This window comes from Mobula hypostoma, chromosome 1 (genome assembly GCF_963921235.1).
Source record: "Mobula hypostoma chromosome 1, sMobHyp1.1, whole genome shotgun sequence".
NCBI classification, from domain to species: Eukaryota; Metazoa; Chordata; class Chondrichthyes; order Myliobatiformes; family Myliobatidae; genus Mobula; species Mobula hypostoma.
Genome location: NC_086097.1, coordinates 35,343,570 through 35,366,759, shown reverse-complemented (window position 1 = coordinate 35,366,759; position 23,190 = coordinate 35,343,570). Strand labels below are relative to the sequence as shown.

The 23,190-nt window shown below is 37.8% G+C and overlaps 1 protein-coding gene across 1 annotated transcript in view; it reads right to left on the bottom strand.

Annotated features, from left to right (window-relative positions):
• Positions 1-23,190, bottom strand: part of kcnh5b (potassium voltage-gated channel, subfamily H (eag-related), member 5b) — a 479,712-nt gene that overhangs the window by 228,980 nt on the left and 227,542 nt on the right. The window contains exon 8 of the mRNA XM_063061314.1: positions 3,590-3,789. Coding sequence (XP_062917384.1) covers positions 3,590-3,789 — 200 coding nt within the window. The remainder of the gene's footprint in view (positions 1-3,589; positions 3,790-23,190) is intronic.

Here is a 23,190-nt window from a genome sequence, read left to right as displayed (position 1 = left end):
TGTTCTAAAATAGCGTTTAATTCACTCTGAGTTCATTCTTGTAAAAAATGTGCATAATTTATGGTTAATTTCTAGTTTTCTTGCAAATTCTATTTATCTGATGTCATTGTCCTATGATGCAGCTGCAAGTAAGTTCTTCATTGCCCCTTAGCATCCATGTACTTGAACATTACTCGTTCAAACTCAACTTTGAACTTGACTTTGACTGTGGCACAAAAGGTGGCAAATCAGACCATCTAGATCTAAATCCTCAGAGCTCTGTCATTGTGGTTGAGATTTCAATTTGTGCAGAAATGTCGATTGGACAGCAAGTTGGGACTGTTTTGTGAAGTTTTCTTATCCGGTTTCTATTCACTTGAATAAGGTCTGGAGAGGTTATTCAATACTAATTATCTTTGAAATTCATTCACAAATAATTCAGTTATATGTCAACAAATATATATAGTTGGCACAATTTTGAAAGGTAAGGGTTTAAATAAAGTAATTGCTTAAGAAATATTCCTTCATAGTGTAGCTATTTAGCAGTTTTTAAATAATATTGGTAAAAATAAGGGTCCAAATAAAATATACCTTTTCAGTCATATTGTTAATCAGACACCTGTGATTAATCTGATTTTAATTCCTTTTAAAAGTTTATAGATAACTACTTGCTGGCTATATTAGATTGGTAGTTTATTAATAAATTACATTATATTCAGAACTTATTTCAACTCTGCCAAAAATATCCTTCTGTACAAAAAAAAATTCTATCTTCTTCAAATGTCAGCAAGCAAATACAATTAGTAGTGATTTGAGATGCAATTAAAAATTCACAATTCCTTGCATCATAGTGACATTTCAGGGAAACTGTGTCAAAGAACATTGCAATCTAATGAAAACCGAGACGATATTACTTCCTTGGAGTAAATACTTAGAAAAGAAGCTAGCCAGAATTTCATCAGATTTGTGTTTCTAAAGATCAGATCAAATGGCTCTTAAACTAATTAAACTTACAATTCAAATTTAACATTACTTTTCATTGTATCCCTTTAATCAAGATGTGTCCACAGTTGGATATGTCATGATTGAAGGAGTTCATAGGAAACATAGGAAGCTTAAGAAATAGGAGCAGGAGTGGGTCATCTGTCTCCTCAGTCCTGTTCCACCATTCAATAAGAGCATAGCTGATCTGGCCATGGACTCAGCTCCATGAACTTCTCTTCTCCATAGCCCTTAAAAATTTGTCTAACTGTGCCTTAAATATATTTAGTGGGGTAGTCTTTACTGCTTCCATAGGCAGAGAATTTCACAGATTCACCACACGCTGGGAAAAGCAGTTTTTCCTCATTCCCATCCTAAATCTATTCCACAAACCGAGATACTATGTCCCCTAGTTCTTGTCTCACTTACCAGTGGAAACAACTTTCCTGCCTCTATCTTATCTATCTCTTTCATTATTTTGTATGTTTCTAAATGATCGCTTCTCATTCTTCTGAATTCCACAAAGTATAGTCACAGAGTAACAGTGGAATGTAACTATTCAAATCAATATAGGTTAAATTCCCAATATATTCCACATACTCCCATACCTAGATTCACTGTTCATCACAACCATGAGATCACACTAATATCAATACTAATTGTACCAAAAAATTTCATTATAAAAGGAAATGTGAAAACACTACCCACATTCTTAAGAGAGGTGAAATCTTCCATGATTTAATTCAACCTTTCCCTTAGTGTTTTCTTTCAATGAAGCATCTTGTCTTGTTAGCATCACACTAGTACCAAGTTGCTGGCAACAAGGAGTCAATAAACTCCCATAAATGTCTATCTTCTGATAACTTATCACAATTATGTCAAAAGTAATCCCACAGGATGGGCTGTAAAATGCAATACACACAGATGGCATTTTTGTTTTAAAGAATCTGGTGGTAGAACTTTATGGAGAAAAGCAGAAATAGGAGCAGGAATAAACTAATTGTCCTTTCAAGACTGTACATCCATTTATCAATTTATTATTTATCAAGATCACAGATGATCTTCCACCTCAGCTCCATTTTTGAGTACTATTCCCATAACTCTTCATTCCCTCAATATCCAAAAACTTACCGAATGAGCAAAGCCTTCCAGATTCACCACACTCTCAGTTAAAAACTATCTTTCAGTTTCATTCCTAAATGGCCTACTCCCTTGGTTCATCCCTCTTCAGTCAAGACAAATACCTTCCTGCAATGACTTGCCAAACAATGTTCCCTCGAACTTGTAACAAGCAGTGTGCACAAAGATCTTGGGCTGTGCAATTTTTTGCCCAGCGACAACAACATGTGAGCACTGAATAATTTCTTCAATAAAAACAATATAAATAAGCCAGTTCTAAAATGCGCAGACAAATCATCGCAAACTCCACGTTGTCAACACCGTTTGCATGGGAAACCGGAAAAGGAAATGTGATTGGATCTGTTTAATTTCTCTCCCATTTTGTTACTCTTATACTGTAAATTTGCCCATTCTTAACTGTAATATTTGTTTTTCCCAGTTTTTCTCCCTTCTACATATTTTTAAAGTTCTTTGTGTCCACTTTTATGTTTCCCACCTCACATATTCTCTTTCAATTTTTCATCAATTTCTTGGCAGTCCTTTGCTGAATCCTAAAATGCTCCCAAACTTTATAACTAGTGCTATTTCTACAACATTGTGTAAGGTTCTTCTTTTGATTTAATGGCATCTTTAATTCCTATTGAAGTTTTCTTACTTTAAGGATTTAAGATAATTTTGTATTTTTTCCATAAGTGCTATCATAACCTGTCTACTGTCACAACTTTTAATGTAATTCCCCAATCAACCAAATTCAACTTGTCCCACATGATATTAACCACAGTTTTGGATTGAACTATACTGATTTCAAACTCAATATAAAATTCTATCATATTATGTTATGGTCATTTTTCAGACCAACTGAGTTTAAATTGGAAAAGGTTTTTGTGCAGGATTTATTAGTTTTATTACATCAATTCTCTTGAGGATAAAACAAATCTAATTTGACATCTGCAAATCTTTACACTTCATTCTGCGTGCAGCAAAAAAAGACAAAAAGTATAAGGGTTTATTATTTCAAATCATAAATCTCATTTAAATTCACAAATCGAGAAAGCATTTTTACACCAAATTGCAAGGAGTTTATTGTAGCATATTCCTCAAAAGCCCATATTTCATCAAAGTCAAGGTCAAAATCATGAACTTTTATACTGGTTCCAACAAAACATAGAACTAGAATTTACAAAAAAATCACATTTTTTTTCTAAATGGAAAACACAAAGATTGTTAGGACGATCTGTTTAAAATCTTCTATAATTTAAACAATTATTGAACATGTTCAGGGAAAAGGAATGTAATCCACCCAAATGAAAAAATAGGCTATGTTTCCAATATATTCCACATACCCCCAGGATTAATTATTTTGCAATGTGCATTTCCCTAGTTAGTGCATAGCTGACTTGATAATTACACTTAAATTTGATTCTGTCCAGAGGTGAGTATGCAACTTATAAATAATTACATGAATGCTATTTCTGGAAATCTTAGTAAGTTTTACCTCATAGGTTCGTACCTTCTCCATATCAATCCCTTTAGACATTGACCACGTTGACACTATATAATCCATAACACGTTCACTAAGTCCTTTGGGGACTTGGTAAAGTTTGAGAAAATCCCGCACATTATTTAGCATTTCATGGTAGCGGTTGGTGTTGGCGTACATTTGCTGGAAGATCGTTGTGACGTTTCCAAAAATAGTTGCATAAAGAAGAGCTGCAATTCAAAAAATGGAAGAGATTTGAGTCATTTTTGCTTTGCATACATATTTTAAAATCTGCTTAAGTGAACATCTCTGGGGTGGAATATCAACTGGAGATTTCAAAATCCCCTGCTGAAATCTAACTTGTGTAACAAAGTCCTTTAAGCATTTCCTCTGTTAAACTCCTTCTTATTGCATTTGTTTTTCACTCTTTCAATATATGTTTATGCATTCACACTTCAGTAGCACCATTGTTCTTCCAAAACTAATTGCGCAGTTGGTAGACATAAGACAGAGGAGCAGAATTAAGCCATTTGACCAACTGCATCTGTTCCACTATTCTATCAGGGCTCATTTGTTAACTTTTTCAATCCCATTCTCCTCCCTTCTCCCCATAACCGTTGACACCTTTACTAAACAAGGATCTATCACTCTATTTTAAATATATCCAATGACCTGGCCTCCACAACCGTCCACTGCACTGAATTCCATCAATTTAGCATCCTCTGGCTAAAGAAATTCCTCCTCATCTCTGTTCTAAAAGGATGTCCTTGTAGTCTGAAAGGACACTAAGTTGCTGGATATAGCATTCTAAATCAAAGTACAGTTCATTTTAACCTGGAAATTCTAACAGTGAGCCAGCAGAAAGAACACAAGATCCAGTTAGAAATAAATTAAGTCTGAGCTTGTAGGCAGATCTTTCTTTCCTTGATTTATACTTCTTCATGGGTCTAACCCAGAAAGACTTGGTTGGAAATGTTTCTGGGTACCGAGAACACTGTCAGTTTCATTCACCAAGGATCTCAATGTCTTTTTATGTAAGCATTCAAAGGCATACAAAAGGTATACAAATTCTCACATTATCCAGTGACCCTGTGATCTCTGTCTCGGAGGCTCAGAACCCCCTTCAAGTGGGCGAACCCTCAGATGTATCATGGTATATCTGGGTGGATTCTGAAGACCAGAGTGTTCAAGGACATCTTCAACCTCTCACTGCTGCATTCAGAGGTTTCCATGTCCTTCAAAGGGGCAGTAATCATGCCAGGGCTAAGGAAGGGCATGCTGAGTTGCCTCGATGACTATTGCCCAGTTGCACTCAAATCTACCATATTGAAATGCTTTTAAGAGATTGGTTATGGCTAGAATTAACTCCTGCCTAAGCAAGAACCAGGACCTGCTGCAGTTCATTGCAAGCAGTCTACAGCAGACACAATCTCACTTGACCTCCACTTTGGAGCAATAAGACAACAGCAAAACATATAGTACTGTATGTCAGGCTGCTGTTCAGCGATTACAGCTCAGCATTCAATACCATCCTTTCCTCAGTAATAATTACCAAGCTTTTTAACCTCAACTTCTCTACCCCCCTCTGCAACTGGATCCTTGACTTCCTTATTGGGAATTTGTACCAGTCGGTACAGATTGGTAATAGCATCTCCTCCTTGCAGATAATAAACATGCCGCATCTCAAGGATGCGTGCTCAACCCACTGCTCTAGCCTCTCTACACACATGACTCTGTGGCTAAGCTCAGCTCAAACACCATTTATAAAGTCGCAGATGACACCACAGTTCGTAAAATCCCAGATGTCGACAGTGGCTCGAATTTGTTGGGAATTTGAGGCGATTTGGTATGTCACCCAAGTTTCTATAGAGCATTCCAACTGGTTCCCTCACACCATGGCATAAAGACTCCAACATGCAGGATTGCAAGAGGTTGTAGAGGGTTGTAGGCTCAGCAGACTCCATCACAGGCACAATCCTCAACACCTCCAAGGATATCTTCGGGAGGTGGTGCCTCAAGACTTTGGCACCCATCATTAAAACCTTCACCATCTGGGTGTGCACTCTCCTTATTACTGCCATCGGGGGGAGGTACGGAGGCCTGAAGACCTGCACTCTCAATTATTCAGGGGCAGCTTCTTCCTTCATCAGTTCTATGAGTGGTCCATGAACTCATGAATACTATCTTGTACTTTATAGTAATTTTATGTCTCTGCACCATACTACTGCCACAAAACAACACATTTCCTGTCATATTAGACAGTGATAATACACTTGATTCTGATTCATGCTCATCTTTTATAGCAGAAATTGCAAAAATCTATGAATAAGCAGAGCAATCAAGTAGTGGTTTCGAAACTACAGAAACATTCTGGATCAAATAATACTCCTTAGAGTGGTAGCCTGGAATCGTTTGACTGATACAACTGAAAACAGGTTTGTCACAAGAGTAACCTAATTGCAATTAACTGAAAATGAACACTGAAATTATTCAAAACTAATTTAAACTTGTTTTGGGGGTAAGGCAATCAATTTAAGTATAGAAGAATACTAAAACATGTTCTTGGGCCCAAACATAGCAGCTTTAAGGTTCTATATGATGTTCAACAAATTTATATAAAGAGCAAAATTCATAAATCTAATTAAAATGAAGCAGGACATGGGTAGAGCTATACAGCATTCTAGTACAAACTATCTTAAACTAGTTAGAAGATTACGGCCATTTTGCTTTGGATGTAAGACGCATCCAAAGTGACGCAATCTTTTGCAGTATTCTGGCTAATTAGGAATTAGCCTGCAAAGTCTTTATCTAGGGTCTTTGGTCTGAGGCGATTTGGTATATCACCAAAACCTCGAGCAAATTTCTAGAGATGTACCGTGGAGTAAGCGTTCGGCACGGACTAGAAGGGCTGAGATGGCCTGTTTCTGTGCTCTAATTGTTATATGGTTATATTAGCTATATGGACAGGAAAGGAATGGAGGGTTATGGGTTGAGTGCAGGTCGGTTGGACTAGGTGAAAGTAAGAGCTTGGCACGGACTAGCAGGGCCGAGATGGCATGTTTCTGGTCTGTAATTGTTATATGGTTAACATTCAAACTGGTTGCATCACCCTGTGGTATGGAGGGGCAATTGTGCAGGATTGGGAAAATCTGCAGAGGGTTGCAAATTCAACCAACTCCACAGCCTCCCCAGCATCTTCAAAGGCAACATCTCAAAAAGGCAACATCCATCATTAAGGACTCCTGTCACCCAGGACATACTCCCTTCTCATTGCTACCATCAAGAAGGAGGTGCAGGAGCCTGAAGAAACACACTCAACATTTTAGGAACATTTTCTTCCCCTCCAACATCAGACTTCTGAATGGACAAAGAACTAACCTGTAAATACTACCTCACTATTTTTCTCTCAACACTACTTACTGAATTTAATTTTATATAATAACAGGAACAGGAAGATTTAGCCTGCCTGTCAAGAGGTTTAAAGTTTAGCTGTAGACATCTATTTCTAATTTAGCTGATGTTAAAATATGTATAGTGGTTTATTTAAAGACTTTAATAAGCAGTTCCTTTTAATTGGCTATCTTTCTTTAAATTTCATTCACACAAAATTTTGAACTTTCATGATTGTCATCTGTAGTTAACCATGAACTTTTGAACTACAAATGTTAATTAAGTCCTAGATTATACATACCTAGAAATTAATTCTCAAACAGCACTAAACCAGCTATATTATAATGACCACATATTATATCCTGTTGCACAAATTCATATTACTGTTAGGTCTGCTGAGCCGGGGTGTATTACTGGGCAATTAAATCCAACTCTTGGCATTTAATTGACAGTTTTTGCTAAAACATGGAGATGATATATAGACCAGAACCCAGTAAGGATAACCAAATATTGACTCCTGACATGAATGTACTGCTGGATTTTCAATTGCAGCATAAACTTGAACATTATAAAATTCATCCAGAAATTAGAAAACGTCAAGATGTGAAATGCCCAGAATAGACATTAGTGACTTTAATTAGATATTTCAGATTAACAAAATCACAACCTGAATTTATTCTGGAGCATTTCCAGTAGTCCACATGCATTGTTACAATTAAAAGGGAAACTATTCAGTCCAACAGTCCTGTGCCAAATCTAGAAGTGCTGTCCAATTAATTCTTGTCAGCTGTACCATCAGCATTGCCTATATCCTTTCAAGTATAGTATTTGCCTAATTTTCATTTGAATGTCAATATGATTAATATGAATAGCCACACCTTCTTTTTACTCTTTGTATCCAGGCACTTTCCTGGGCACCACAGGGATTAATGCTGGGACCTCACCTTTTAAAAAAAATTTTGGTAAATTGGTAAATTTAGCCCTAAATTTTCTAATGAAAACTATAAAAGAAAGGTGAGAGAAAGACTGAAGTAGTTGACAGAGGAATAATGGACTTTAAGTAATTGAACAAATATTGACCGAATAGATTAGAATATGGAAAAATCTGAAATTGTCCAGTCCGGATGAAGCATCTCGTCCCAAAACATTGACTCTGTATTTTCATTCACAGATACTGCCTGACCAGCTAATTTCCTTCAACATTTTGTGTGTGTTGCTCATGATTCGCAGATTCTCCAGAATCTTGTGTTTCAGGTTGTCCATATAGGCAGGATTAAATAAAAACAAAACATTTTATCTAGATACAAAAGATTCTGCAGATGCTGTAAATCCATAGCAACACATTCAAAATACTGGAGGAACTCAGCAAGTCAGGCAGTATTTATGGAAATGAATAAACAGTCAAAGTTTTGGGCCAAAACCCACCATGAGGACTCAAGTCATTAGGATCGTTCTGATGTAAATTTTGTGCCTAAGTTATCTAAATGTTGGGAAGTTCTAAGATGAAGGGTATCTTGGAATTCTGGCAACGATTAGTACAAGACTAATCATTGCTGGGTACAGCAGATAATTAGCAAAGCTAACAGAATATTGGCTATTACTAGAGACCTTGTGTGCAAAAGCAGGAAGGTTATGACTCCATGACAGAAGCTATTGATGAAGACACATTTGGAGTATTATGTACACTATTGGTCTCCTTACTTAAAGATGGATGTTAATATTTGGAAGCAGTTCAGAGAAAGATTATTGGACTCTATGCAGAATGATTAGGTTGCATTATGATGGAAAGTTAGAAAGGCCAGGTGTGTGTCCACCACTGGACTTTAGAAGAATGAGAAATGAGTACACTGACATATTTGATCCTAAAAGATCTTGGTAAGCTGGATGTGGAGCAAATGTTTCCTTTTATAGAGAGGCTGTCATTGTTTGACTTGTGTTAAATTAGTCACAACTAGGACTTAAACTGAATTTTCATTGGTGTGAAAGATGGCCACGTAATACGTGTAGTTGAGTATCATGTCCATCTGAGGGATAACCAGTGTTTTAATAAAGTGTTATCATTCAAAATCACTCTTTTGTAATCTAATCATCTATTAATGGTACCAACTTATTGAATAGCTTGAAATATTCCTATTAGGTTGCAGTAAGCCATTTGGAGGACCAGTCATATGATGAATATATAGAGACAAATGTAATTATTGTTTCCTTGGAATTTGCAACAATGCGATAGCTTTTCTTTACTGGGATATCTTTGAGCTTCTTGTAACTATAACTGCTTTCAGCTGTAACATTTTCCACCAGTGCATCCCAGTTCCCTGACTGCTGTTCATTTCAGCACCAGCCTATCGGCTGCTAGTTCTAATCACCAACTTAGTTTAAAACATACACAAAGCAAAAGCTTAGACATTGAATCTAAGTAGTTAGCAGCGACTTAGACTTGGAATAATGATCATAATAATAAAAGTAATAATAATAATACTACGTACTTTATTGATCTCGAGTGGGAAATTCTTTTGTTACAGCAGCAACATTTCAAAACACACTTAGCAGTGTGGAGACTTAACTAATAATAAAGTACGGAATAATAATATACACAATAATAATTTACCAATGCACAATAATAATGTAGAAAATAATAAAGCTGGTACCCTTCCCCCCACTAATAATCACTTTATGTGCTGACAATACATGCAAACAAGAGGTTGGGATATCAGCAAAACAGATTTGCTGGTTGCTGTGGGACAACAAGAATCTTCTCCCATGTGGGAACTTGGTTCATTACCATATGCCCGACTTGAAAACTGTTTGGGTTATGAACAGTTCACATGAACAGAACACTGCACAAACTGGGGAAAACCTGAATGTAGTAAATGACCCCTCAAAATCCATGTTTGTCATTTATAAAAGAGCTCATCTTCAATGTGGTGGAAGGGGTGGAGGATCTTGTCCTAGATCTGCCATAGGCCGATGACAAGATTCTCCATCCCTCACTCTGCTGTGGAGATTTTATCCAAACATAGATGTGTATCAGATAGTATATAGTCAGAGATAGGTGTCTTGAAACAAGGAAGGCATAGAGAATAGAATGGCTGAGTGTTAATGATTGGGTTGAAGATAACAAAATTATCCAATGTAAGTTCTTACTAAAGTTCATGACAATGAACAGAGCATGCCATTGCCTGAGGTCCGAATTTGACACCATGCGGCGAAACCACAATTCACCTGGGAACATCCAACAATGACCATTCCTGGGCCAACTTGGTCTAGTCTCATAGTCAATCCCCCAGAAGGAAACATTGAATAGAAATCAATTACATCGATTTTTTGAACTTCCGGTATGCCCTCCCCCTCCTTCACCATTCCCCATTCCCATTTCCCTCTCTCACCTGCACAACACCTCCCTCTGCTGCTCTTCCTCCTTCCCTTTCTTACACGGCCTTCTGTCCTCTTCCATCAGATTTCCCTTCTCCAGCCCTTTATCTTTTTCACCAATCAACTTCCCAGCTCTTTTCTTCACCCCCTGGTTTCACCTTTCAACTACTACCTTGTACTTCTTCCTCCCCTCCCCACCTTCTCACTTTTACTTTCCAGTCCTGATGAAGGGTCTCGGCCCGAAACGTGGACCGTTTACTTTTTTCCATAGATGCCGCCAGGCCCCCTGCGTTCCTCCAGCATTTTGTGTGTGTTGATTGATTGGAAAAATATGTTATCCCAGGCTCAACTCACATGATTTTGTGCAGAAGTAAATCCTTCTGTAAGGGACAATTCAAAGTTCTGAAATGATAAACAACTTGCACAAAATGCTGGAGGAACTCAGCAGGTCAGGCAGTATCCATGGAGACAAATAAACAGTCAACATCTTAGGCAGAAAGCCTTCATCAGGACTGGAAAGGAAAGGGACAGAAGTCAGAATAAGAAGGTGGGAGGAAGGGATGCAGTACAAGCTGGTGGGTGGATAGGTGAAACCAGGTGAGGAGGAAGGTGGGTGGGTGGGGGAGGGCAGATGAAGTATAAGGGGGTAGGTGGAAGAGGTAAATGGCTGAAGAAGGAAACTAGTAGGAGAGGACAATGCACCATGGAAGGAAGGGAAGGAGGAGGGGAACCAAAGAGAGGTGATGGGCAGATGAGAAGAGAAGGGTGAATTCTGAAATGATGAAGATAACATGAACTGCTCATTAGCTCTTCTCACTCTGGATGAGGTCTTTATTCAGCTGCATAGCACCGAAGAATTCATATTGAGCTACCGAGTATCAAGATTCATTAACTATATCTTGAAATCTCTAAAAGTGCAGCACTGAACAAAGAACTGAGAGAAAACTTGACGGAAAACCATGACCATGTCAACTTAGCGTTCATTTGCATGAGATCCACAAACCGGATTCACTTTAATATTATTGACAATACTAAATTACAGAATATTTGGGACAATAGATTTTCATCCTATCAGCTTGATTTGGATTTGAGCTAGAAGTTATTTATTTAAGTTCATTGTTGTATCTGATATTCTGGTTATGAAATATTTCTTTGTAAATGAATTCTAGTATGATTTTCTCTGCGCAGTGTTTTTCTGTCTTGTACAACCATGACTGATGCCAATGTAAATAGGCAGAAAATTGAAACTTTCTCTTTTCAATGATAATCCTCAAAAATAATAATGCAGAAAAAAATCTCAGAGGAAACAAAGTTGAATTGCTTATAGTACATTGTTATACGATGAAACAGAAATGCCTTCCTTATTTTCATTTGGAGCCCCTTTCTTACCAGCAACAAAAATGTACTCATATCTTCCACAATGTGGCCTCTCTCAAAGGGACATCAGTGCAAAGAGGGCAGCAAGATGTGGGAATGGACTCCCAATGAGACTTCCAGTAATATTGAGCCTTACCAGCTTTTGATGGTAGCCTCAAAAAATCCAGGATTGTAAGATAGCTGGCATAATAGCATCACTGGGGTATGCAAACTTAACAGTTCCTGGTGTCTTATGGGATTTCATGCAATTTTAAATTATTTATTTTTGCATCAACTTAATGTCCTGGTAAAAGTTACTCCTGCTTTGCCGTCTCAAAACATGACAGGGTGCAGAGCTTTGTGCGTGGTCACCTCATCATGATGCACTATAGAGCATATAGGCCCAAAAAAATTATTGGTACACACAATGCCATAACCTCCTACAAAGTTAAATCTTGCAACATAGGGGAACACAGAGCATCGCTTTCAGATCATCTCAATGCCTTCTATGCTCACTATGATCACCAGAACGGGGAAGAACCTGCTGCCATCGGGTAGAAGGTACAAATGCCTCAGGACTCACACCACCAGGTTCAAGAACAGTTACTACCCTTTACATATATATATATATTTGCACAGTTTGCTTACTGTTTACAGTTACTGTTCTATAGATTTGCTAAATATGCCCGCAGGAAAAGAATCTCAGGGTTATATGTGGTGACATGTATGTACTCTGATAATAAATTTTACTTCGAACTTTGGATATACAAGTTCATCTTTGCACAGTGCACCTAAACAGTCTGAGTCAGGGACATCTGCTTAAAATTTCAGCAGCACCTATAGCCATGAATGGTCCATACAGAGTTTCCATCACACTACACCATCGAAGGGCAGACAAGGTAAAATATAATTGCAGGAATGGGAGGTGGGTCTAAACGTTTCTTTGCTGAGGCCAGCGAGCACCTGGTAGATGAAAGAGTGAGATATCAGAGAGATCATGGTCACACAAGGTTCTAAGAATGATTATAGGTTAGACACTTGGTCTCATGACAGGGCACCACCAAGGGAAAAATGAGGAAGACTGTTAATTTGAAGTTACTCCGAAAGTGAGTCCTACAATGGTCCAAGAAATGTTGATACGAAAATCAATTGAAATGAGTCAAGAAATCCAGAGGTGGATACTAGATCAACAATATCTGTTGAGTCACTAAGAACAACATAGGCAATATCAGTACAATCACAAAGATCAAAGAGAATCTAAAACTCAATGGATCAGTTACACTGGTGGATATGTTAAATTCACATCACTCTTAGAAAAAGTGATATAATGTATGTAATTAAGTGCAAGTTCCCTCTATGATGTACTTGACCATGTGTGTTCATATCATCCAGTAGCACTTACATCCACTGAAATGAAGTGCTTTGAGAGGTTGGTGATGAAACATATCAAGTCCTGCCTGAGAAGCGACTTAGATCCACACCAGTTTCTCTACTGTCACAACAGGTCAACAGCAAAAGCCATTTCATTGGCTCTTCACTCAACCCTGGAACAACTGGAAAGTTAAAGTGCATACATCAGGATGTTCTTCATGACTACAGCTCAGCATTCAATATCATCATCCCCTCAAAACTAATCAATAAGCTTCAAACATTGGCCTTAGTGCCTCCTTATACAACTGGATCCTCAATTTCCTCACTTGCAGACTCCAGTCAGTTTGGATTGGCAAAAACATTTCCTCCAAAATCCCCATCAGCACAGGTGCACCACAAGGCTGTGTGCTTTGCCCCCCACTCTACTCGCTTTATGCTTATGACTGTGAAGCTAAGAACAACTCCATTACCATATTTAAGTTTGCTGATGGCACTACTGTCTTTGGCCGAATCAAAGGTGGCAATGAATCAGCATATAGGAGAGAGATTGAAAATCTGGCTGAGTGGTGCCACAGCCACAACCTCTCACTCAATGTCAGCAAGACTCAGGAGCTGATTATTGACTTCAGGAGAAGGAAACTGAATATCCATAAGCCATTTCTCATCAGAGGATCAATAGACAATAGACAATAGGTGCAGGAGTAGGCCATTCAGCACTTCGAGCCTGCACCACCATTCACTGTGATCATCTACAATCAGTACCCTTTTCCTGCCTTCTCCCCACATCCCTTGACTCCGCTATCATAAAGAGCTCTATCTAACTCTTTCTTGAAAGCATCCAGACCTCTACTGCCTTCTGAGGCAGAGCATTCCACAGAACCACAACCCTCTGTGTGAAACAGTTTTTCCTCAACTCCGTTCTAAATGGTCTACCCCAGAGGTGTAGACCATTTAGAATGGAAGATCAGCAACTGGAAATTCCACAGTGCTATAATTTCAAAAGATCCGTCCTAGATTCAGTACGTACGTACCATAACGAAGAAAGCACTTCTACTTCCTGAGAAGTTTGTGAAAATTTGGAATGTCATCTAAAACTTCAACAGAATTTCATAGGTGTGTGGTGGAGACTATATTGACTGACTGCATGACAGCCTGGTATGCAAACACCAATGCCTTCCAATGGAAAAGCTGACAAAAAATAGTGGATATAGTCCAGACCATCAGGGGTAAAGCTCCCCCCCACTATTGAGCATATTGTCACAGGAAAGCAGCATCCGTAATCAAGGACCCCCCACCTTTCAGACCATGCAGTCTTCTTGTTGCTGCCATCATGGAGGAGGTCCAGGAGTCTCAGGCTCAGGAACAGTTATTACCCCTCAGACATTAGGGTCTTGAACCAGATTGCCCCCATCACTAAACTGTTCCCACAAACTGTGGACTCACTTTCAAAGACTACACTTCACCTCATGTTCTTGATATCTATTGCTTATTTATTTATTTATTATTATTCTTTCTTTCCTTTTCTTATTGTATTTGCACAGTTTGGTGTATTTTACAAATTGATTGCTTGTCCATCTTGTTGAGTGCAGTCCTTCATCGATTCTATTGTGTTTCTTGTATTTACTATGAATGCCCACAAGGAAATTAATCTCAGGATTGTATGAGGTAACACATATGTATTTTGATAATAAGTTTACTTTGAACTTTGAATATACAGTCTGAGAAGAACCTCAAATATGCCCCACATGCCCCTCAGAGCTCCCCATGTTGCCTTCCCATTACGTGGCACACTCCGCATGGTAGTGCAACCAAGAACAGAAACCCACAGGGTTCCTTCCATCAGACATTTCCAGGATGAGGTTATGAATGTCATTGAAAATCTTTTTGTGGACTGCTACAACAGTTAACTGTTAAAAGTTGCCTCTGGCACAAACTGTTTAGCTTTGCAGGTAATACATTTTGCTGATGTGATGTGATGTGTGGCAATCTAAGTAAAAAGTCTACTTGCTGCTGTTCTGCAATGTCCTACTGTCCAATTTCTTAACGTACTATAAAATCATGTTTATTGACCTCTGATCCTGTATTGAATTAATAGCTTGGGGCAGATGAGTTGTGATCACATAGTGAATTGCAAGTGTGCAATAACAACTGATTAAATATGTACCTAATATTTTAATAACTAGCCAAGCATAAATTACAGTCACTGTTAATAACTTTCACTTGGTTTACTGACAGTGGATGAATTAGTGATGAAAGATAAACTTACAGTACACATCCTAGAAATGGGTTAAAAACGTTCAAGAAGCTTGATTTTCATGACAAATGGATTTATTTAAGGGGGCAATTTTTCATTGAGAGCAAAGATTACAAATGAACAGTTAAACTTTGGAAAATCTTTTTCTTTTTCCATGATTCTTACAAAGATTACACCACTTTAACAATATCATTGTATGATTATGTATTAATGCAGGATAAATAATGTATGCTTTAATTTTACTTTAAGTTGGTGACTGTTGTAGATTTTAAATATAAAATGGTGCATGCATTAGATCTTCAAGCTACTAGTTTAATGACATACAACACTGCTCGTGAAATGTCCAGAATGCACCTGTAATGATCATTCCGTCACAACCTATAATCCATCAGTGAGCTACAGGTGAAGGGAAGTTCAGAAACTCGGTATGGACTTGAAAGGGAAACAAATCACATCAACCTGTACACGATTGAAAATATTATGTTCTCTTTATTTTATGATTGATGAAAATGAATTTCTGCCTGATAAAGAAAACCCGAGAATGGGGCAGAGAGATACCAGGTAAACAGCAGGGTTACTTATGTCAATTGTAATGATGGCAGCAGATGGAAGAACTGCCTAGAAATTGGGTTCTTCAGCACTGAACTTAAAATGTATCTTAATACTTATTATATTTTGTATGGTATGCATCGAATCATTTTGACAACTTGATTTTGCATGGAATTGTAATGTAAATTTGAGATAGAATTTTGTCAAAGGTTTGATGATGGGCCATAAAATATTCTTTTGATCAAGATCTCAGCCCCTTCCAGCACCACAATTTATCATGGACGTACCTCCAAGCCTGTATTCCAATGAGCTTATGTCAACATTAATCATTTGATCAAGATGGATGGCTTGTGCTAGTTGAGTCATACATACTGCAGATGATCTTATTCATACCAGTCATCACCAGATCACAGGATTACAGTTATCCTGTATGTTCCACATTTGCACTGTCAACATACATTAGCCAATCTTGTGACAGTGTAAAGAGTCAGCACCACCTTTGCGATTTATGTTCTTCTAACTGGAGGATCTGTGGTACAGCAAGGATTGTGAGACACTGTTCTGATCTCCCACAATCTTCAGTCAGCGACACCAGCTAGGAATCAGGTTGTCCACAGTGCCACAGGACCACATTCCAGAGGCACACATTCTCCTGGCCACTCCTGGAGATATCGATAATGCTAGGCCACTCAGTGAGCTCTGAGAGCAGAAACCATCCGCCATGAGGAACTGCAGTTCATGATTATTTCAGCATCTTACTCCAAACTGTGCTTCTATCTGATTGTTTCAAAAAAGGAAAGCAACTCCAATTTTGAGTAGCTGATAAGGCATCTCTACTTTGACCATTCATACTGGAGAAATATGTTCAGAGCCCAAAAACTACAGTGGAGTCCGGTTAATTGGGCCATTGATTAATCAGGGCAGCCACTTATTTGGGACACCAGTTAAAGAACACAAACTAATTGAGAAAATAGTCAGGATTGCCTTCTTTTGTCTGGAACACTATACCGCTTCATTGAGGCAGGAGATTGTTGCCAAATAGTTTCTGATTAACATCAGTCACATGCACCAGCGTGGCCACGAGACATTACACCATGCTTAGACTGAATAATGTTTATATACAGTTTGTCTGTATTCAAAAAAACAGTGCTTTTGTAATTGATAGTCGACAAGAAAGAAGCAGTAAGATAATTCAGAACTGTTTTGTTCACTAAAGTTTCAAACGTTCATGCTTGGAGATACCAGAAACAGCCAAGAGTGAAAATGAAACAATTACACTACTCCAACAAATCAAGAGCTACAAAGAATTTAAAGGTATTGACAATAATCTTGAATGTTACAATGAAAATGTAGATTTGGAAGATGCAATCGTCAAAAACATTCCATTATCTGCACTAGGTGTCTGTGCTGATTTTAGATTGACTTTGCAGTCTAATCTGTAAAAAACATCTAAAGTTCATAGCAGTATACATTGTCTGGATGAATTCCTCCACTGATGACTGTTGAGAACCAATATGCAATTTTGTATACTATGGTAGTTTTGCTAATATTCTAATTTGTTCTGTATTTCATTTAAGTACATAATTTGTTACTTAATTAAAGAGTAGTTTGTTCTATTTATATCTTTTTAAATATTTCCATGAAACTTCGGCTAATTGGGGCAGCCACTTAATTGGTCCAAAATGTACCGTGCCCGATATGTCCCAATTGATTGAAATCCATTGTATTTAAAATGCAATGTAGTTTGTAGAGTATAGTAGCACTGGAGACTTAAAATTAACAAACAATTTCAAGAAGTGATCTGTTAAGCTTTCTTTTATTGGGAGAAAATAAAATTTGCAATTACAAAGCAATAGGATATAAAGTGTGCACAGATATTATGATCTTTTTCTGGTTCAGCTCATGAACTATTGATGGTGGTAGTAAACTGTTAGTTTATTGTTGAATTTTATGGTTTGTAAGGTTTGGACTTAAATTTCAAGAAGATTTCCTACTGCAGCATTTTGGATTTCACAGTTTCAGCACCAGTTACAGATTACAGTAGAAAGATTAAAGTTACAAGCTTGAGGCTATAATCATTTATCCTTCAGTTCCGAGGATCCATTAGGCTCCTACATTTGCTGGTGCTGAAACTGGACCACTTACTTCCTTCATCATTCACACTGTTGAATTGGCATTTTAGCTTGTTGAAAGTATAAACGGAACATTAATAGAATTTTATTACTTTCCTCTGTATTTGTCACTAAGGAGAGTGCCTTTCACTGATTGTGCAAAGGATAAATTCAGGTGCCATTTTGTTAAATAAATATAAAATATTTTAAGAGTTTTCTTCATTAACAAACTAAAAAATCAATAACTTTCTTGCAAAAGGAGTGAATATCTACCTACATGCTGTACACTATCTTGATTTGGAGTGAAATGCTTAGCCTAGACTTTGCAGTTAAATAACTCCAAGTAGCACACCTGTGCAGGTTAATACATTTGTAAACTACTGTTCATTTCTCCCTGCTTCTTTGCAGTAGAACCACTGAATGATTACAGCATTTGGCTATATGAGTCTGAATCAGCTTGAAGCAAAAGCAATCCAGTTAGTCCTACCTCCCTATGTTTTTCCCACAGCCCTGTGAATTCTTTCCTTTCAGATTTGTAGCCAACTCCCTTTGAACGTAACAGAGCTTTGACAGGAGATTCAGCATTCAGATGAATGGAAGGTTATAAAGATGTAGAATTTAAATTATGGACATCAGTAATCTGGCCAGAAGAAAATTATGGCATGTTCATACAAGTACAGTATATCCTCAACATTAATTATCTGTCCATTACTAAAGATTAACTTTTAGAAGCCCACTTTAATGTTTATTGGAGATTTTAAAAGATTGCAAGTATTAAATAACAAATATTTAACTTTCAGAGCTGTACAGCACAGAAACAGGCCCCCCCAACCACTGTCTCCCTGCCAACTATCGAGTACCTAACTTGGTCAGTATGCTTTGGTACTATAGGGCTGCACAAATCTATGAGTACCTGTCTTGAGCAACTTCACAGGCAGTACTTTCCAGGTTGCAACCACACCCCGGGTGGAAAAAAATATTGTAGTCAGAATCCCTTTTCAACCACTTACTCCTCACATTAAAACTACACTTTGGGGAAAAAGATTTCAATCTATCTATGTCATAATTCTATACAAATCTATCAGGCCTCCCTCAGCCTCCTCTGGCTGTAGGAAAACAAGCCCAGTTAATCTAGTCTTTCCTCTTAACTGAAATATTCTATATTCCAGGCCGCATCCTGCTGGAACACTTCTACAACCTTCCCGCTGTAATTACATGCTTCCTATGGAGTGATGACCAGAACTACACACAATATTCCAGCTGGGGTTCAACCAATGTTTAATAAAATTCAACAAGCCTTCTCTCCACTTATATTCTGTGCTCAGGCTAAATGAAAGCAAGCATACTTTTAAACCTTACTTTTGCCACTTTATCTACGGTACCTGTGTGGCCTCTTTCTTAGGTCTGATACATTAAGGTTTTCTTGTTCTTCTATATTCCCTAGGACCATACTAATCATTGACCCTAAAAGCACCATGTCACACCCATCAGGGTTAAATTCCAACTGCCATTGCCCTGCACAATTTACTATCTGATCAAAATTACTCGGCAGTTGAAGACCACAACCATGCCTCCACTTCATCAATTTAATAATCTCATCTTTCTTTACTGCCTTTATTTCACTCTCAACTCATGCTTTTGTATTGATTTAAATATAGCATACTTGCAAGTTGTGCACAGACGAACTGTTAGACACGGTCTCAAATGCAAAATCTGCCATGAGCCCGTGCAAATGAATTTTGTTTCTAAATACCATTTTGCATTTCTTAAAATTTGTATTACAAACTATTCCTTGGTATATTTAAGAGTGGTAGCTTGATGCTGTTTCATTAATATCAATGAAAATAAATTTAAAATTAAAAAATGCAATAAAAACAGTACTGTAAACTTCTTAATCAAACTATCAATTAAGTAGCTGGAAGATAATCCATTGATTGTACCTCCTAAAAATATACAGAATCAATGTCATATTACATTGGGATGCAACAGTCAACTTCACGGACGAATAGAGAGTGGGGAGGGGAGGCTTCAGGCTTTGATATTCTATCATTCACTCTATGGGGGTTTCTTGTTTCATGGATGTTTGTGAGGAGTACGAGTTTCGGATTGTATACTGTATCCATTCCCCGATATTAAATGAACCTTTGAAATAATTAAAATAAAAAAATATACTCAATGTTCTAAGCAGTATCTAACATTCCCCTTGTACCCAGATGTACCAGTATAATTAGTTTATTGTCTTGAAGGTTTACAGATTGGCAGCATGCAGAAATTACCAATGGTCATTAATTTGACTTCAGGATATGATCAATTTTGTTAGTAGCATTGACTTCTTTGTCAATAAACCTGGATGAAGGATTAGAAAGACTCAGGCTGTGCTGAGTTGAAGTCAACTCTGCCAAAGAAAAGCAAAGCAACATAATAGAGATTACAGGCTTCCGGCTAATATAACTTGGTTCAGACTCCACTGACTTCAACAAGGATTCTTCAGTCTGTTTGGTTAAGAAGCTTCACTGCTTACTCAAGTCTCAGATCTCATGTAGAGAGTGTCACTCTAAAATGGTTTTCTCATTCTCAAATTTTTTCAGAACAAACATCCATGGACAACTGCAAGTTTGTTCAAAGTAGTGCTGGTATGATTGCCATGGAATGCAAAATCTGCCCATCACTAACTTTTAGATTGGACAGCTCAAGCAGTGAATGGACAGACTGGCTTGTGAGAGGGAAGCTTGAAAGTTCAAATGTGGTATGCAAATTGAATTCATAGAGTATATCATTAAAATAATTTTCAATTATAATTAGGACAGATTTTTTGGCATCATGTCCACTGACATGACCCTTAGTCCACACCAGCCCACAATTACCTGACTTAGGTCTAAACAATCTATTTTGAGATGTCAGGTGGTGAGGTGCAGACGGGGATTAGGCCTCAGGTGATAGAATGCACCAGAATGCACTGTGAGTTTTTGATAAGGGACACAAAGCTCAAGACAGTGTTGTTAGCTTTTTAATAGGTATTCAATGTCTCTGACATTGAGGGCCATTAAAAACTAATAGAATTGATCAAATAAAATTTAAAGGATTTAAGTTGTTTAAAAAATAAGAAAACAAATACTTCCCTTAGTCATGGAATCACCAATGAATTGAGATCCTGTGACAGGTCTGACCTGGTCTAGGATCGGAGTGACAATTCCCCAATGTAATACTGAAAAATCACAGCCAAGGAGCATAGTAAACACCTCTGCCATTTAGTAACTCCTGGCATTGCAACTGGTCTGCACAAGTCCAGGACTTGAGCATCAAAAATGGTCCCTTCAGACAAGCAAACACAGCCAATAAGAATCACCTCATTATTGTTCTTTTGAGGCTTTCAATGAAATGTCATTAACCAGGAAACTCATCACATAATTGAAGCCATTTCATGCTGCTGCCTACCCCATTCTCTTTTCTGGAGATGAGATCAGAAACAGAGGGCAATCCTCTGTCGCATTTGTGCTATTGCAGCCTTCATTAAGTTAGGCTTCGTAAATCCCTCAAGGTAATTCTTCAATGACACTCATGACAACAAGGCAATAATTCACATCTCTGTTAATGGCCACAGACTGCCTAGCCTTTGCAATAAATATTGATCCTTGAACTATTTGCTTGGCAGTTTGCATTACAACAATCTAAACGCAATTCCTCCAGATCTGAGGGTGGAACATCAAAATATCACAATTTAAAATGGTTTCTGAGCCAAGGGTAGAATTGATTACAAAACTAAAAAAGCAAAACACTTAATGATTTGAAGTAAACAATATGAAGTGGCGGTATGTTGTCAGCAATTTAAATAACAGAGAAGACTTTAATTTACTACAGATTATAATACTCAGTTCTTCGAGTTAAGAAATCCGTATCCTTAAAATATATTTTCACCTTGACCTATGGAGTAATCCCAAAAATAATACTATCGGTGAAAAGGAAAGGACAGCTTTTATGCTGATGAATCATTTCAGAAATCTTCAAGAGATCTTTAATAAAAGATCACAAATTTTATCCAGATAAAATATCTTCAGTGACCATTCAAACACTCTTCCTTTGCCACTAAAATAATCTCGCACCCTATGAGGAACTGACCTCCAAGAGGACCACAAATTTATTGTAGTTTGGAGGCTTGCATGCTTCAATGACCCGAAGAGGCCAGATTAAAAGTGGTCCACCAGTCCTCCAGGTTCGGGGGTTCAGCTCAGGGCTAACAACTCTGAGTGATAAAGCAAAATTTTTATGGGAAAAGCAAAGAATCCTTCTACATCTGCTTGTGATGGTATTCCTGAGTCTCCACCGGGAGTTACATGACTGACAGTGGTGAAATCTGAGAGGAAGCTACTAACGTGATAAAGGAAGCCTTAAACATCGCCAGAAAAGGAGAACCTTCATTGCTGCCCTAAATGCCAGCAGCAGTAAACTATCAGGAACTGAACCAAATTGGTCACAGCTTTGGTGCCATACCCAAAGCCGAATTTCAGAACATATCCATCCTCCCATTAAGACTACGTTCCCCTCCATGAGCTCGTTCATGTCACAGTAATTTGCTGCTGAAATTCTTCCCATTCTTCTGTGGATCTGACTACTGCAATCATAGCTGGCACCCCTTGCTTAACTCTTCAAAACTGCTATTGGTTTCCTATTCTCACCTTTACTTCTGATAAGTGATGCATTGGGATGAAAAAGTCCCTTTCATTTCCAACTGCTTTGTTCCCACTTATCTCTCTGATCTCCATTCACCCCGTTAAACTCCAAAGTATTTGAGCACTTCCCATCTTTGGTTTTCCTAAACGTATTCTACTCTTGACAATATTGCAGAAGGGCAGTACTGAGAGCTCAATATTCTGGCATTCCATTGTTTTAGAAGTGACAGAGTAGCGTTACTACTCAGAGAAAATGTCATGGCAGTGCTCAGTCAGGACAGACTGAAGAACTCGTCTAGTGAAGTATTATGAGGAATAAGAAAGTTAAGACAACATTAACAGGACAATATTACAAACACCCAACAGTCTGCAGGATTTATAGGAGCAAGTTTGTTGAGAGATTGCATTCTGCTGCAAGAAACATAAGATTGTTATAGCAGGTGACTTTAACCTTCCACATATTGATTGGGAATCCCATACTGTAAAAGGACTGGATGGGAAAGAATTTGTCAAATATGTTCAGGAAAGTTTTCTGACTCAGCACATAGAAGTCCCTCAGAG